The sequence below is a fragment of the Triticum urartu genome, chromosome 3 (assembly GCF_003073215.2).
Source record: "Triticum urartu cultivar G1812 chromosome 3, Tu2.1, whole genome shotgun sequence".
Classification (NCBI taxonomy): domain Eukaryota; kingdom Viridiplantae; phylum Streptophyta; class Magnoliopsida; order Poales; family Poaceae; genus Triticum; species Triticum urartu.
The window spans coordinates 55,651,442-55,666,522 of record NC_053024.1 but is presented as its reverse complement, the minus strand read 5'-3'; the positions used below and the strand labels follow the sequence as shown (position 1 = coordinate 55,666,522).

Sequence of the window (15,081 nt, the reverse complement as noted above, 5' to 3'; positions counted from 1 at the left end):
CTAACGCCGCTGATAACTTTGGTACTGTTGGCGCGGGTCGGCCGACGCCACATGTACTTATTGTATTCGTGGTGTCTGGGAAAAAACAACACCACTATAAAATATGACAGAATTATAAAAATAATAATCATGTTGCATATGAAATCTCGTTACCTTAAAAATTGCATTGCATCAAAATCAGATTACATTACATTATATAGTTGCATTGCATGTGAAACCATATTGCATTGCATATGAAATCACATTACATTATATAATCTGAAATCACATATGAAATCATATTGCACTGCATATGAAACCACAAGGCTTTTGCTGTGTGCTTTTGGCACACGGCAGACATTCAAATCCGGTAGTGAACTTTGTCTTGTTGTATATTTGGACCGCGTCTTTTTAAAGAGAAAACGTCACACATAATTTCTTTTCCACCAAACTCCATTGGCCTCGTTGATATGTTCATTCTCTTCTTTTCCAATCTTGTGTATGCATTGGCTATATTCTCTTGCTTCTTGAGCACTCCCATTTAATGATTTCCTCAAAGGTGGACATATCGTGCCAAGATGAATCTTGCATTCCTAGTTTTCTTTGCGTAAACTAATATAGGTTCCTCTAACAAACTGTGGGTTTTACTTAGGACTTGGAAAGCTGACAATTATGCAAAAAAATCCGCATGGCACTGTTGGAAGTTGAAAAAAAATTAGTTGTGATGTGTCAACATAATATATACAAGCCCACAAGCCACTCATGCAGATGGTATGATGGACAACTAGGGTTTTATGTCCGTTTCGTCGACCTCTTTGCATTTCCCTTGCCATATATATGAACCAAGGATGTAGCTAATTTTGTCGATATGGTAACCATCCTAGCTTTTTAGTAGTGCGATTAACAAACTATGGGTTGTAATCACAATGTTTAGATGCATGCCAAAATACATCACCGCACTGGATCAAGAACAATGACGTGGAAGCCCAAGCCATAGGCACTAGACACAAGCCACCCACGCAGATCATGAACAACTTATATGTCTGTTTCCTTGCACCTTTTTAGCTTTATGTAGCTATATAAACCGTCAAGAGATCAAGAGTGTAGTTATCCATATACACAACTGATTAATATAGTGATAAATCAGAGACAGAAAGTTCGTGCGCAGAGGAACAATGTCGATGAAGACCGTGTTCTCGGTGCTCCTACTATGTATGCTCGTGGCGACACCCATAGCAGCCGAGTACGACGCATGGAGCGTTAACAGTGGTCCTTGGATGTGCTATCCGGGGCAGGCCTTCCAGGTGCCCGCGCTCCCTGGCTGTCGTCCAGTGCTGAAGCTCCAGTGCAATGGCAGCAAGGTGCCCGAGGCTGTCCTAAGGGACTGCTGCCAGCAGCTCGCCGACATCAGCGAGTGGTGCAGGTGCGGTGCCCTCTACAGCATGTTGGACAGCATGTATAAGGAGCATGGCGTGCAGGAGGGACAGGCGGGGACAGGAGCGTTCCCACGCTGCCGGAGGGAGGTGGTGAAGCTGACGGCGGCGAGCATCACAGCGGTCTGCAGGCTACCCATCGTCGTTGATGCGTCCGGAGATGGAGCGTATGTCTGCAAGGATGTGGCCGCATACCCAGACGCCTAGTCAAGCAAATGAGTAGCTACTATGTTGTGTCATGCATCTGCCTCTTAATTTGTGGGGGTGCGCACAAGCTAAATAAAATGGTGTATGTGCCTATGCGAAATGCATCGTTAATGAATAAAAGTGAAGTTCCCTGATGATCGAGAAATTTCAATCAAACATACAAAAGAATAAGTAGTCGCATCCCCTCTGACAGAGAGAGAAATTCGTTAGCACCGATGCAAAATGATGTGACAATTGATGTGTACTTAAAAAGCATATAGGTACATTGTATAGTTGATTCTATGGTATAAAATAACTAAAAGTAACCAAAATCTTAGAAAATATATGTTTCCATCTTTGCATCTGATTTAAATGCATTTATGCACCTGTTTGCATGCATAGCTGCCATCATGTTGTCACAATTCTTTTTGATATATGCAGCCCATTTATCCTTTCTCATGTTCACTGACATGTGTGTAGAGTAGTGCAAAATATGAACTCCGGTGGATCAAAAGTCCAACAAAGGAACATTTTTCCTTTAGGAAAGGATTCTGTCTACTCCAAAAGGGGTTTGGTCTTTAGATGTTTCACGACAAATCCAATCATTATAGTTCACTACCGGAAAACGGTCCTACCCCGACGGCCAAAACTATGCGTACGGCTGCCGTCAGCCTACTTCGAGCTATGCCGATAGCCCAGTCCTGGCCGTCGGCTTATCCTGGCCGTTGGGCTACACCGATCTACGGCGACGGCAGCCATCGGCACAGAACGGCCGTCGACCTAGATGCAAACACGCTGACAGCAGCCGTCGGCATACCTGTGGGCCCGGCGACCCTGCCCGTGACCAGCGGCTAACGCCATCAAACCTATGCCGACGGTCAGGACAGGCGACCATCGGCATATCTCCGCATGCCATGTCACCGATCCGTGGCGTAGATATGCTGACGGCAGCCGTCGGAATAGGCGCCACGTCACCGATCCGCGGCACGGTGCCCACCAAAACCCTGTCGTCTCTATGCCAACGGCATAGTTTTTTTTACATGTGTTTTTTACATATGTTTTTATGCTTTTTTACATATGTTTTTATGCTTTCTTTACATATGTTTTTATGCTTTTTATGTATTATATGAATATATATATGTAGTTTGTAATTTTTTCCATTGATTATGAATATATGTATACAGTTTGTATTTTTTCGAGCACATTAATAATGTGCCGTCATGTTCTTTTGAATATAGGTCCTACCACAACCGGGTGGTGTTGTGGCATGTCCGAAGAGGCGGCACGCATCTTCGGGGCATGGCCCCCCTAACGGACGGCGCCGCCGCCGGCACCTGGAGGGGGGAAACGGACGCATCGGGTCTACACGGAGGGGATGTAGCTGTTGGTTTGGCCCGGATGTTGCTCCCAGGTGTCCCTCTATGTTGACTGATGACCCACAAGTATAGGGGATCTATCGCAGTCCTTTCGATAAGTAAGAGTGTCGAACCCAACGAGGAGCAGAAGGAAATGATAAGCGGTTTTCAGCAAGGTATTCTCTGCAAGTACTGAAATAAGTGGTAACAGATAGTTTTATGATAAGATAAATTGTAACGAGCAACAAGTAACAAAAGTAAATAAAGTGCAGCACGGTGGCCCAATCCTTTTTGTAGCAAAGGACAAGCTGGAACAAACTCTTATATAAGGAAAAGCGCTCCTGAGGACACATGGGAATATCGTCAAGCTAGTTTTCATCACGTTTATATGATTCGCGTTCGATACTTTGATAATTTGATATATGGGTGGACCGGTGCTTGGGTGATGTTCTTACTTAAACAAGCATCCCACTTATGATTAACCTCTGTTGCAAGAATCCGCAACTACAACAAAAGTATTAAGGTAAACTTAACCATAGCATGAAACATGTGGATCCAAATCAGCCCATTACGAAGCAACGCATAAACTAGGGTTTAAGGTTCTATCACTCTAGCAACCCATCATCTACTTATTACTTCCAAATGCCTTCCTCTAGGCCCAAATAATGGTGAAGTGTTATGTAGTCGACGTTCAGATAACACCACTAGAGGCTAGACAACATACATCTTATCAAAATATCAAACGAATACCAAATTCACATGACTACTAATAGCAAGACTTCTCCCTTGTCCTCAGGAACAAACGTAATTACTCACAAAGCATATTCATGTTCATAATCAGAGGGGTAATAATATGCATATAGGATCTGAACATATGATCTTCCACCAAATAAACCAACTAGCATCAACTACAAGGAGCAATCAACACTACTAGCAACCTACTAGCACCAATCCCGGACTTTGAGACAAGAATTGGATACAAGATATGAACTAGGGTTTGGAGATGAGATGGTGCTGGTGAAGATGTTGATGGAGATTGCCCTCTCCCGATGAGAGGAGCGTTGGTGATGACGATGGTGATGATTTCCCCCTCCCGGAGGGAAGTATCCCCGACAGAACAGCTCTGCCGGAGCTCTAGATTGGTTCCGCCAAGGTTCCGCCTCGTGACGGCGGAGTCTCGTCCCGAAAAGTTCCTCCTGATTTTTTTCTCATCGAAAGACTTCATATAGGAGAAGATGGATGTTGGAGAGCCACCAGGGGGCCCACGAGGTAGGGGGCGCGCCCGCCCACCCTCGTGAGCAGGGTGTGGGCCCCTGGCCTTCATCTTTGGCGAGGATTTTTCTTTATTTATTTTAAGATGTTCCGTGGAGTTTCAGGACTTTTGAAGTTGCGCAGAATAGGTCTCTAATATTTGCTCCTTTTCCAGCCTAGAATTCCAGCTGCCGGCATTCTCCCTCCTTATGTAAACCTTGTAAAATAAGAGAGAATAGCCATAAGTATTGTGACATAAAGTGAAATAACAGTCCATGATGCAATAAATATTGATATAAAAGCATGATGCAAAATGGACGTATCAACTCCCCCAAGCTTAGACCTCGCTTGTCCTTAAACAAAAAGTCGATAACAATAAATATGTCCTCATGTTTAGAGGTAGAGGCGTCGATAAAAATAAAATACAGACATGAAGGCATCATGATTATTCTCATAACAGCAACATATATAGATTTTGTCATATGATTACTTATGTTCAAGTGATGATCTATTCACAATGCAAAAGTATAAATCATAAACCTTATTGGGCTCCGACAAACTATAATCTCAGTCATTGAAGCAACTGCAATTTATCATAACATCGGAAAGAGTCTATATCAGAGCTAAAAATCAAGTCCACATACTCAACTATCATTTAGTCCTCCATAATTACTAACACTCACGCAATACTTGTGGTTACGGAGTTTTAATCGGACACAGAGAAAGATAGGGGTTTATAGTTTTGCCCCACAACCTTTTACCTCAAGGGTAATGTCAACAATAATGGTTCATGCTCCCCTACATCCAATTATATATATATATATATATCAATGTTCTTTCCAATGTGCTGAGCTTGCCAAAGGATAAAATGAAAAAGAAAAGGTGAAGATCACCATGACTCTTGCAATAGGTAGAAGATAATAGTAAAGGATAGGCCCTTCGCAGAGGGAAGCAGAGGTTGCCATGCGCTTTTATGGTTGGATGCACAAAATCTCAATGCGAAAGAACATCACTTTATATTGCCCCTTGTGAGATGAACCTTTATTATGTAGTCCGTCGCTTTTATTACTTCCACATCACAAGATCGTATAAAGCTTATTTCTCCCACACCAATCAATCATACATATTTAGAGCAATTTTTATTGCTTTGCACCGATGACAACTTACTTGAAGGATCTTACTCAATCCATAGGTAGATATGGTGGACTCTCATGACAAAACGGGTTTAAGGGTATTTGGAAGCACAAGTAGTATTTCTACTTGGTGCTGAGATTTTGGCTAGCATGAGGGGGACATGCAAGCTCAACAAGTTAGAGGATCCATGACAACATACTTTATCTCAGATATAAGAAAGACATAACTCATTACGTTGTCTTCCTTGTCCAACATCAACTCTTTAGCATGTCATATTTTAATGAGTGCTCCCAGTCATAAAAGATGTCAATGATAATATATCTATATGTGAAACCTCTCTTTCCTTATTACTTCCTATTAATTGCAACAATGACCAAAGCTATGTCTACCAACTCTCAACAACTTTTAGTCATCATACTCTATCTATGTGAAGTCATTACTCTCAATAAGATCAATATGAACTCTTTGTTTCTTTTTATTCGTTTTCTCTTTTCTTTTATTCACCCAAGATCATGGAAAAATAGTCAAGCCCTTGACTCAACACTAATCTTTATTATATATAGCTCACGGACTCGATTACAAAGAGAGATCATAAAGCAAAACTCAAAACTAGATCATGCCATAAACTTTATTCTACTAGATCAAGATACTACTAATAGGATCGAACTAAGAAAAATGATAAAGATAGGAGTTGTGATGGTGATACGATACCGGGGCACCTCCCCTAAGCTTGGCAGTTGCCAAGGGGAGTGCCCATACCCATGTGATTATATCTCCTTTGTCGGTGAAGAAGGTGGAGGTGTTGTTGATGATGCAAGCTTGTCATCCATCTTCCAAGGCATAGGTTCACCATCATAGAAGGATGATCGAGTCTCCGGAATCCTTGAATCTGCAACCAAACTCATTCTTTTGAATCTATATTCATACTCACAGTTTTGGTTTTGCAGGTCATAGATTTGGGCTTGCAGGTGCTCGATCTTCTCATATAGCTTGAAGATGGCCTCCTCGGTGTTCTTGGCATCCGGCTTGTAGTTGTTAGTGAACTCCACGAGCATCGTGTGGCTAGCGTTGATTCCACGCTCCACCATCCCCTGGCACTTGAAAACTTGTTGCTCCATTGCTTCGAGCCTCGTCTCCACGCTTTCGGTTCCCTTTGGTCCCTCAACATCGCGGATGTGCAACAACCCATCACGCATCTCAATGGTTTGAGGGTGTCGCAGCACCTCCGCGAGGTAAGGGTTGATGACCTTCTCGAAGAACTTGTCCTTGGAAGCACTTGGAGACGTCATGATAATCTAGATCTGTTAGAAAAACAGCTCGAAACAAGAACAGAGAATAATTGCGTGATACGGGAGTCAAAACCATCGGGAGAATATATAATGAATTTTTACCGAGCAAAATACGTATCGTGCAAGAAAACGGAGTCCGGAAGGCACACGAGGTAGGGGGGCGCGCCCACCACCCTCTTGGGGCCCTCGTGTCCTTCCCGGACTGCTACTTATTTTTTTATTTTTTTAATATTCCAAAACGGAGAAATATTGCCTTAAAAATTGTTTTGGAATCGGTTTACTTACCGTACCACATACCTATTCCTTTTCGGAGTCTGAAACGGTCGGGAAAGTGTCCCTTATGTATTCCTCCGGGGTTACGGTTTCAATAATATTGGTTTCAATATTTATGGGATTACCTGAGATATAATGTTTAATTCTTTGACCGTTTACCACCTTCGGATTTGTGTCCTCGAAGTTGTTGATTTTATGGCACCGGAATGATAGACCTCTTCGATAACATAGGGGCCTTCCCATTTAGAGAGAAGTTTTCCTGCAAAAACTCTTAAACGAGAGTTGTATAGCAATACATAATCACCTACATTAAAATCACGCTTTTGTATCCTTTTGTCATGCCATCTTTTAACTTTTTTTTAAACAACTTGGCATTTTCATAAGCTTGGGTTCTCCATTCATCAAGTGAACTAATATCAAATAACCTCTTCTCACCGGCAAGTTTAAAATCATAGTTGAGCTCTTTAATAGCCCAATATGCCTTATGTTCTAGTTCGAGAGGTAAGTGACATGCTTTTCCATAAACCATTTTATACGGAGACATACCCATAGGATTTTTATATGCAGTTCTATAAGCCCATAATGCATCATCAAGTTTCTTGGACCAATTCTTTCTAGACCTATTAACAGTCTTTTGCAAAATTAATTTTGAGCTCTCTATTTCTCAACTCTACTGACCACTAGACTGAGGATGATAAGGAGATGCAATATATGATTAACATCATATTTAGCAAGCATTTTACGGAAAGCACCATGAATAAAGTGTGAACCACCATCAGTCATTAATATCTAGGGACTCCAAACCTCGGGAAAAATAACTTCTTTAAGCATTTTAATAGAAGTGTTATGAATCAGCACTACTAGTTGAATAGCTTCTACCCACTTAGTAACGTAATCAACAGCAACTAGAATATGGTGTATCCATTAGAGCAGGAAAGGTCCCATATAATCAAAGCCCCATCAAACGGTTCAATACAAGTGAATAATTCATAGCATTTCCTTGACGTCTACTTAATATTACCAATTCTTTGACACTCATCACAAGACAAGACAACTTATGGCATTCCTTGAAGAGAGTAGGCCAAAAAAACCAGATTGCATACCTTATGTGCAGTTCTATCTCCAGCGTGGTATCCTCCATAAGCCTCGAATGACACTTGCGCAGGATTTGTCCTGTTCATGCTCAGGTACACAACGTCTAATAACACCATCTACTCCTTCTTTTATAAGATGTGGGTCATCCCAAAAGTAATGTCTTAAATCATAGAAAACTTTTTCTTTTGCTGGTATGTGGAAGCTAGGTGGTATAATTTAGCAACAATATAATTAGCATAAAGCATACCATGGAGTACTACGAGAAGTACTTATAACATTAATTGTTCATCAGGAAAGCTATCATTAATGGTAGTGGGTCATCAAGATATTTTCTAACCTAGACAGTTGTCTGCAACGGGGTTCTCAGCTCCCTTTCTTATCAACAATATGCAAATCAAAATCTTGTAGCAAGAGAACCCATCTAATAAGTCTAGGTTTAGCATCTTCTTTTCCATAAGGTATTTAATAGCAGCATGGTCGGTGGTGGATAGTTACTTTAGAATCAACAATATAAGATCTGAACTTATCACAAGCAAATTACAAACTGGCTAAAAGCTCTTTTTCAGTAGCAGCATAATTTTGAGCATTGTCTAGGGTCTTACTTAGCATAATTGAATAATATTTAATTTCTTATCAAACTATTTGCCCTAGAACAAGCAACCTAACAGCATAATCACTAGCATCACACATAATTTTCAAGGGTAATTCAATCAGGGGCTGAACAACAGGTGCAGAACTAATGCTTTCTTAAGTACTTCAAATTGCTTTCTACACATCATCAGCCAAAGACAAATGGTATATCTTTTTGTAATAAAATTAGTCAGAGTCCGCGGGAAATTTTTGTGAAGTCTTAATGAACCTCCTATAAAATCCAGCGTGACCAAGGAAACTTTCTTTATTACCTTTGATGGCCTTGGGACATGGCATCTTTTCAATAGCATCAACCTTGGCTTTATCAACTTCAATACCTCTTCAGAAACCTTTGTGCCCCAAGACAATACCTTCATTAACCATTAAAGGTGCACTTTTCCCAATTCAGACAAGATTAGTTTCTTCACCTCTCTGCCAAACTCGATCAAGATTACTCAAGCAATCATCAAAAGAGGAACATAGACGGAAAAGGTTGTCCATTGAAACCTCACAAATCTTTTCACAAAAGTCAGAGAATATAGCCATCATGCATCTTTGAAGGTAGCAAGGTGCATACATAAATCAAAAGCATACGTCTATAAGCAAAAGTACCAAAGGACATGTAAAGTAGTCTTTGATTGATCTCTAGCTGACACAGGTATTTGAGAAATCAGAATAACTATCTAGAAAGCATAGTGTGTATGTTTGCATAATCTTTCTAGCATTTGATTCAATAAAAGGTAAGGTAATGATATTTCTTAGTAGCTTTATTTAATTTAAAGAAATCAATTACCATCCTATAACCTGGATAATTCTTTGTGGAATTCAATCATCTTTATCATTAGAACAACAGTAATATCTCCCTTCTTGAACCACCAATGGACAGGACTTACCACTCACTATCAACAACGGGATTAGATTATACCTGCTTCCAGAAGCTTTAGTATTTTTTTTTCTTACCACTTCTTTCATTTTAGGATTCAGACGTCGTTGAGGATCACGAACTGGTTTGGCATTCTGCTTCCAAATTTATTTTTATGTTGACATAGTGGGACTAATGCCCTTAAGATCATCAAGAGTATATCCAATAGCAGCACGATGCTTCTTCAGAGTTTTCAATAATCTTTCTTCTTCATGCTCTGAAAGGTTAGCACTAATAATAACAGGATATGTCTTCTTTTCATCAAGATAAGCATATTTAAGATTATCAGGCAAATGTTTAAGCTCAAACACGGGATCACCCTTGGGTGGAGGAGGATCCCCTAAAATTTCAATAGGCAAATTGTGTTGCAGAATAGGTTCCTGTTTAAAGATACTTCATCTTTTCTCTTCTTCATTCATGAACATATCATTTTCATGGCCTAGCAGATAATGTTCTAAAGGATCATTAGGAGGTTTGGCAATAGAAACAAGACCAATAATCCTTACTAGGTAATTCTTCCTTCACGGATGTTGTTTACTAAATTTAGAAGAAATTAAACTCATGAACCATATCATCCAAGCAATAATAACACATTCTTTGTGCAATCTATGTAGGCATTGGACAGTATTTAAAGGGTCTACCAAATATAATGGACAAAAAGCTATCTTGTGGGGAACCAAGAATAAGAAAATCAGCAGGATATTTAGTTTTCCCAACAAAGACTTCAACATCTTCTAACAATTCCAATTGGTGAAATAGTATCTCTATGGCAAGTTTAATTGTGACATCAATACCTTCTAACTCAGTAGGTGCAATTTCATTTTTAATTTCTTCGTATAAGTCAATAGGTATTACACTAGCACTAGCACCCATATCACATAAGCCATGATAACAATGATCTCCTATTTTAACAGAAATAACAGGCATGCCTACCACAGGTCTATGTTTATCTTTATCACAAGGTTTAGCAATTATAGCAGTTTCACCTTCGAACTGAATAACATGGCCATCAATATTATCAGACAAGAGATCTTTAACAATAGCAATATTATGTTCTACTTTAACTTGCTCAGGAGGTGTATAAGTTCTAATATTGTTTTTATGAACAACAGTTGAAGCTTTAGCATGATCCTTTATTCTAACAGGGAAAGGTGGTTTCTCAATATAAGAAGTAGGAACAATAGGATCAATATAAGTGACAGTCTTTTCTTCAACTTTAATAGGTGCAGCTACTTTTACTTCTATGGGAGGATGATATTTAAACCACTTCTTCTTAGGGAGATCAACATAAGTAGCAAAAGATTCACAGAAAGAAGCTACTATCTCAGAGTCAAGTCTATATTTAGTGCTAAACTTACGGAAAATATCGGTGTCCATAAAAGATTTAACACAATCAAACTTAGGTGTCATACCTGACTCCTTACCTTCGTCGAGGTCCCAATCTTCAGAGTTGCGTTTAATTCTATCCAATAAATTGCATTTGAATTCAATAGTCTTCATCATAAAAGAGCCAGCACAAGAAGTATCGAGCATGGTGTGATTTTTTTCAGAAAGACGAGCATAAAAATTTTGAATGATCATTTCTCTTGAGAGCTCATGATTGGGGCATGAATATAACATTGATTTAAGCCTCCCCCGAGCTTGAGCGATGCTTTCTCCTTCGTGAGGCCAGAAATTATATATATAATTGCGATCACGATGAACAAGATGCATAGGGTAATACTTTTGATGAAATTCCAATCTTTTATAGTCCCATGATCTCATATCATCACATAGCCTATACCATATCAATGCGTCTCCCTTCAAAGATAAAGGGAAGACCTTCTTCTTAGCAACATTATCGGGTATACCTGCAAGCTTAAATAGTCCACAAACTTCATCCATATATATTAAGTGCTCATCAGGATGCTTTGTTCCATCTCCTATAAAAGGGTTAGCTAGCAGTTTTTCCATCATAACCGAAGGAAATTCAAAAGGAGTTTCATTTTTAATAGGTTCAGTAGGTTGAGGAGTAACTCTTTGCTCTACTGGACGGGGTGAAGATACCTCGAACAAGCCCCTCAGAGAATTACTTTCCATTGTAACAAGTGACAGTAAATTTCAGCACACTATATAAATTTTTCCTTACCAAATTTCACCTACCAAAGGCGCTACACTCCCCAGCAACGGTACCAGAAAAGAGTCTTGATGACCCACAAGTATAGGGGATCTATCGTAGTCCTTTCGATAAGTAAGAGTGTCGAACCCAACGAGGAGCAGAAGGAATGATAAGCGGTTTTCAGCAAGATATGTCTGCAGTACTGAAATAAGTGGTAACAGATACTTTGTGATAAGATAAATTGTAACAAGCAACAAGTAACAAAGTAAATAAAGTGCAGTAAGTGGCCCAATCCTTTTTGTAGAAAGAACAAGCCGGAACAAACTCTTTATAATAGGAAAGCGCTCCCGAGGACACATGGGAATATCCGTCAAGCTAGTTTTCATCACGTTCATATGATTCGCGTTCGATTCTTTGTAATTTGATATGTGGGTGGACCGGTGCTTGGGTGCTGTTCTTACTTGAACAAGCATCCCACTTATGATTAACCTCTATTGCAAGCATCCGCAACTACAACAAAAGTATTAAGGTAAACCTAACCATAGCATGAAACATGTGGATCCAAATCAGCCCCTTACGAAGCAACTCATAAACTAGGGTTTAAGCTTCTGTCACCCTAACAACCCATCATCTAATTATTACTTCCGAATGCCTTCCTCTAGGCCCAAATAATGGTGAAGTGTTATGTAGTCAACATTCACATAACACCACTAGAGGCTAGACAACATACATCTTATCAAAATATCAAACAAATACCAAATTCACATGACTACTCATAGCAAGACTTGTCCCTTGTCCTCATGAATGAACATAATTACTCACAAAGCATATTCATGTTCATAATCAAAGGGGTAATAATATGCATATAGGATCTGACATATGATCTTCACATAATACTAGCATCAACTACAAGAGTAATCAACACTACTAGCCAACCTTAGCACCAATCCCGGACTTTGAGACAAGAATTTGGATACAGAGATGAACTAGTGTTGAGATGAGATGGGTGCTTGGTGAAGATGTTGATGGAGATCTGCCCTCTCCCGATTGAGAGGAGCGTTGGTGATGACGATGGTGATTGATTTCCCCCTCCGCGAGGGAAGTATCCCCGGCAGAACAGCTCTGCCGGAGCTCTAGATTGGTTCCTCCTCGTGACGGCGGAGTCTCGTCCCGAAAAGTTCCTCCTGATTTTTTTCTCATCGAAAGACTTCATATAGGAGAATATGGACGTCGGAGAGCCACCAGGGGGCCCACGAGGTAGGGGGCGCGCCCTAGGGGGCGCGCCCCCCACCCTCGTGAGCGGGGTGTGGCCCCCTGGCCTTCATCTTTGGCGAGAATTTTTCTTTATTTATTTTAAGATGTTCCGTGGAGTTTCAGGACTTTTGGAGTTGCGCAGAATAGGTCTCTAATATTTGCTCTTTTTCCAGCCCAGAATTCCAACTGCCGGCATTCTCCCTCCTTATGTAAACCTTGTAAAATAAGAGAGAATAACCATAAATATTGTGACATAAAATGAAATAACATTCCATAATGCAATAAATATTGATATAAAAGTATGATGCAAAATGGACGTATCACGCGCGTAGGGAGGCGTTGCGCGGTGGCGGCGGTGGCAAGAGACGAGCGTTGGGAAGGAAGGAGACGGGGCGCACCAGCGGGCGGATCAGGCGGAAGCAGCAGGAGCTTCGATCGAGCCTGGCAATAGCTAGCAATCCACGTGAACATGCTTGTATACGAAGCTCAAGTTTGGCAACAACTAGCAATCCACGCGTACACGCTTGTATACAACCATGAGGAACAACTCGATCTGGAGTGGAAGAGTCACAGCTTAATCTGAAGTGCAAGGGAATCCAGCGAGCGTGAACACACGGGCGCACGCGCGTAGATGAAGCCATGCGAAGGAAACACAGCGAGGCAGGAGCGGCGGCCGGCGCGTAGGGCGCGCGAGCGGCGGCGGCTGGGCGGCGGCGGCTGGCGCGGGGAGGTGAGAAAAAAAACCTAGGAAACTGATATCATGTAGACAGAAAAGTTTGCAATACAATAGACATTGTATTGATAGGGTGCTGGTGCACGTATATATGATTACAAGGGAAGACCTCTATCTTAACTATACAAAACTAGGAGGTGGGTCACAAATTCAATACATATGCAATACACAATATATACTCAACACAAATAAATTGATATAGTTGAATAGTAATGTTAGTCTCAGATAATTAGTTAACACTGTTTTTTTGGTAGTTCACACTAAAATCTAAAGTAGAACAATCTAGAGTATAAGGAGCAGCAGTAAACCAACCTGGTAGCAGGGACGTTTGTGGCTGAAGAAAAAGATCTTACTGGGCACAAACAACACTCTTGATCCATCAAACACAAACATGCAATTCCATTGCAAAAAAAACACAAACATGCAATTAACTATGTACAATATATAGGGATTCAAATAGTGGCTTGAGATGCGTGAGACTCGACTGCTTCGACGCCCGCGTGTGTGCGTGTTAAGTAACGTCGTCGCGTCACTGCATGACGCACAGTCCATTCATACTCCGGCCGTCTTAGAGTCATTTTTTTTCGTCGAATGCTTCATTCTGCAGAATATCGGCCTGCCTGTCTTGCTCTCGCTTGCTGCCATTGACCTCGTCCTCTCTCTCTGGTGGTCGTCAATGCCGTCGGGCGATGGACGGCAGCGTCGGGCTCGTCTCCCCCGTCCATGCATCTCAACTTCTGGTCCAGGCAGCGTGTGTATCCTTCATCTTGAAATTTGTTCAAGCAGCAGCAGGCCATATAGGCCACGTAGGGAGTACATTTTTCTGGGCCGTCTTTGTGTTTAGACGGGCTGAGGCCATCCAGTCTATTAGGTGGGCCTGCTTCGTTCATAGGATCGCACGCCAGGGCGAGGCACATGTTGGAGGGCAGACCAGCGTGACGGGAAAAGGAAACAGATTATTGTATGTATAGAAAGTTCTACGGACGGACGGATATATAGACCGGACTATGCTAATGACCAGTCAACTGGTCGTTAGCGACAGATTCAGACGATCGCTATGATTCTTTCGATCGTCCCGCTTTTCCAGTTTTCTTCGATCGTTTTCGGGGTTCTTGTTTGATTCTAACAGAAATTGGTCCATTACCGAAAGATTTTGTGGACCCGGGTAAGTGCAAGGCTTCGGACCAGGCCCAGTTGACCTCATCGAGAGAAAAAAAAGATTTCATCTAAAAATTTATATTCAAAACGTTTTGTAGCTCAAACCGTCGCTCCGGTTGAAAAACTGTTTTCACATAAAAGATTCGTCACGACGAGACCTTTAAAACTAGATCCCATATTGATATGTTTCGATGACTTTTTTTCGGGTCAAAAGTTACCAAACCCGCACTAAGTAAGTTATCACATATATGATACATAAGTTACCATCTTATTTATATAGAAATTACCGGG

General features: G+C 41.0%; 1 protein-coding gene across 1 annotated transcript; it reads left to right on the top strand.

The window, feature by feature from the left end:
• The first annotated feature begins 1,076 nt into the window (after positions 1-1,076).
• LOC125542800 (alpha-amylase inhibitor 0.53) lies at positions 1,077-1,753 on the top strand. Its single transcript, XM_048705975.1, has one exon. It carries the CDS (start codon positions 1,155-1,157, stop codon positions 1,617-1,619), a length of 465 nt encoding a protein of 154 aa, XP_048561932.1. The 5' UTR covers positions 1,077-1,154; the 3' UTR covers positions 1,620-1,753.
• Positions 1,754-15,081: the final 13,328 nt, after the last annotated feature.

Bases quoted from the DNA above. Each gene is read 5' to 3' on its own strand.
- LOC125542800 (XM_048705975.1), top strand. From the start codon at position 1,155: ATGTCGATGAAGACCGTGTTCTCGGTGCTCCTACTATGTATGCTCGTG.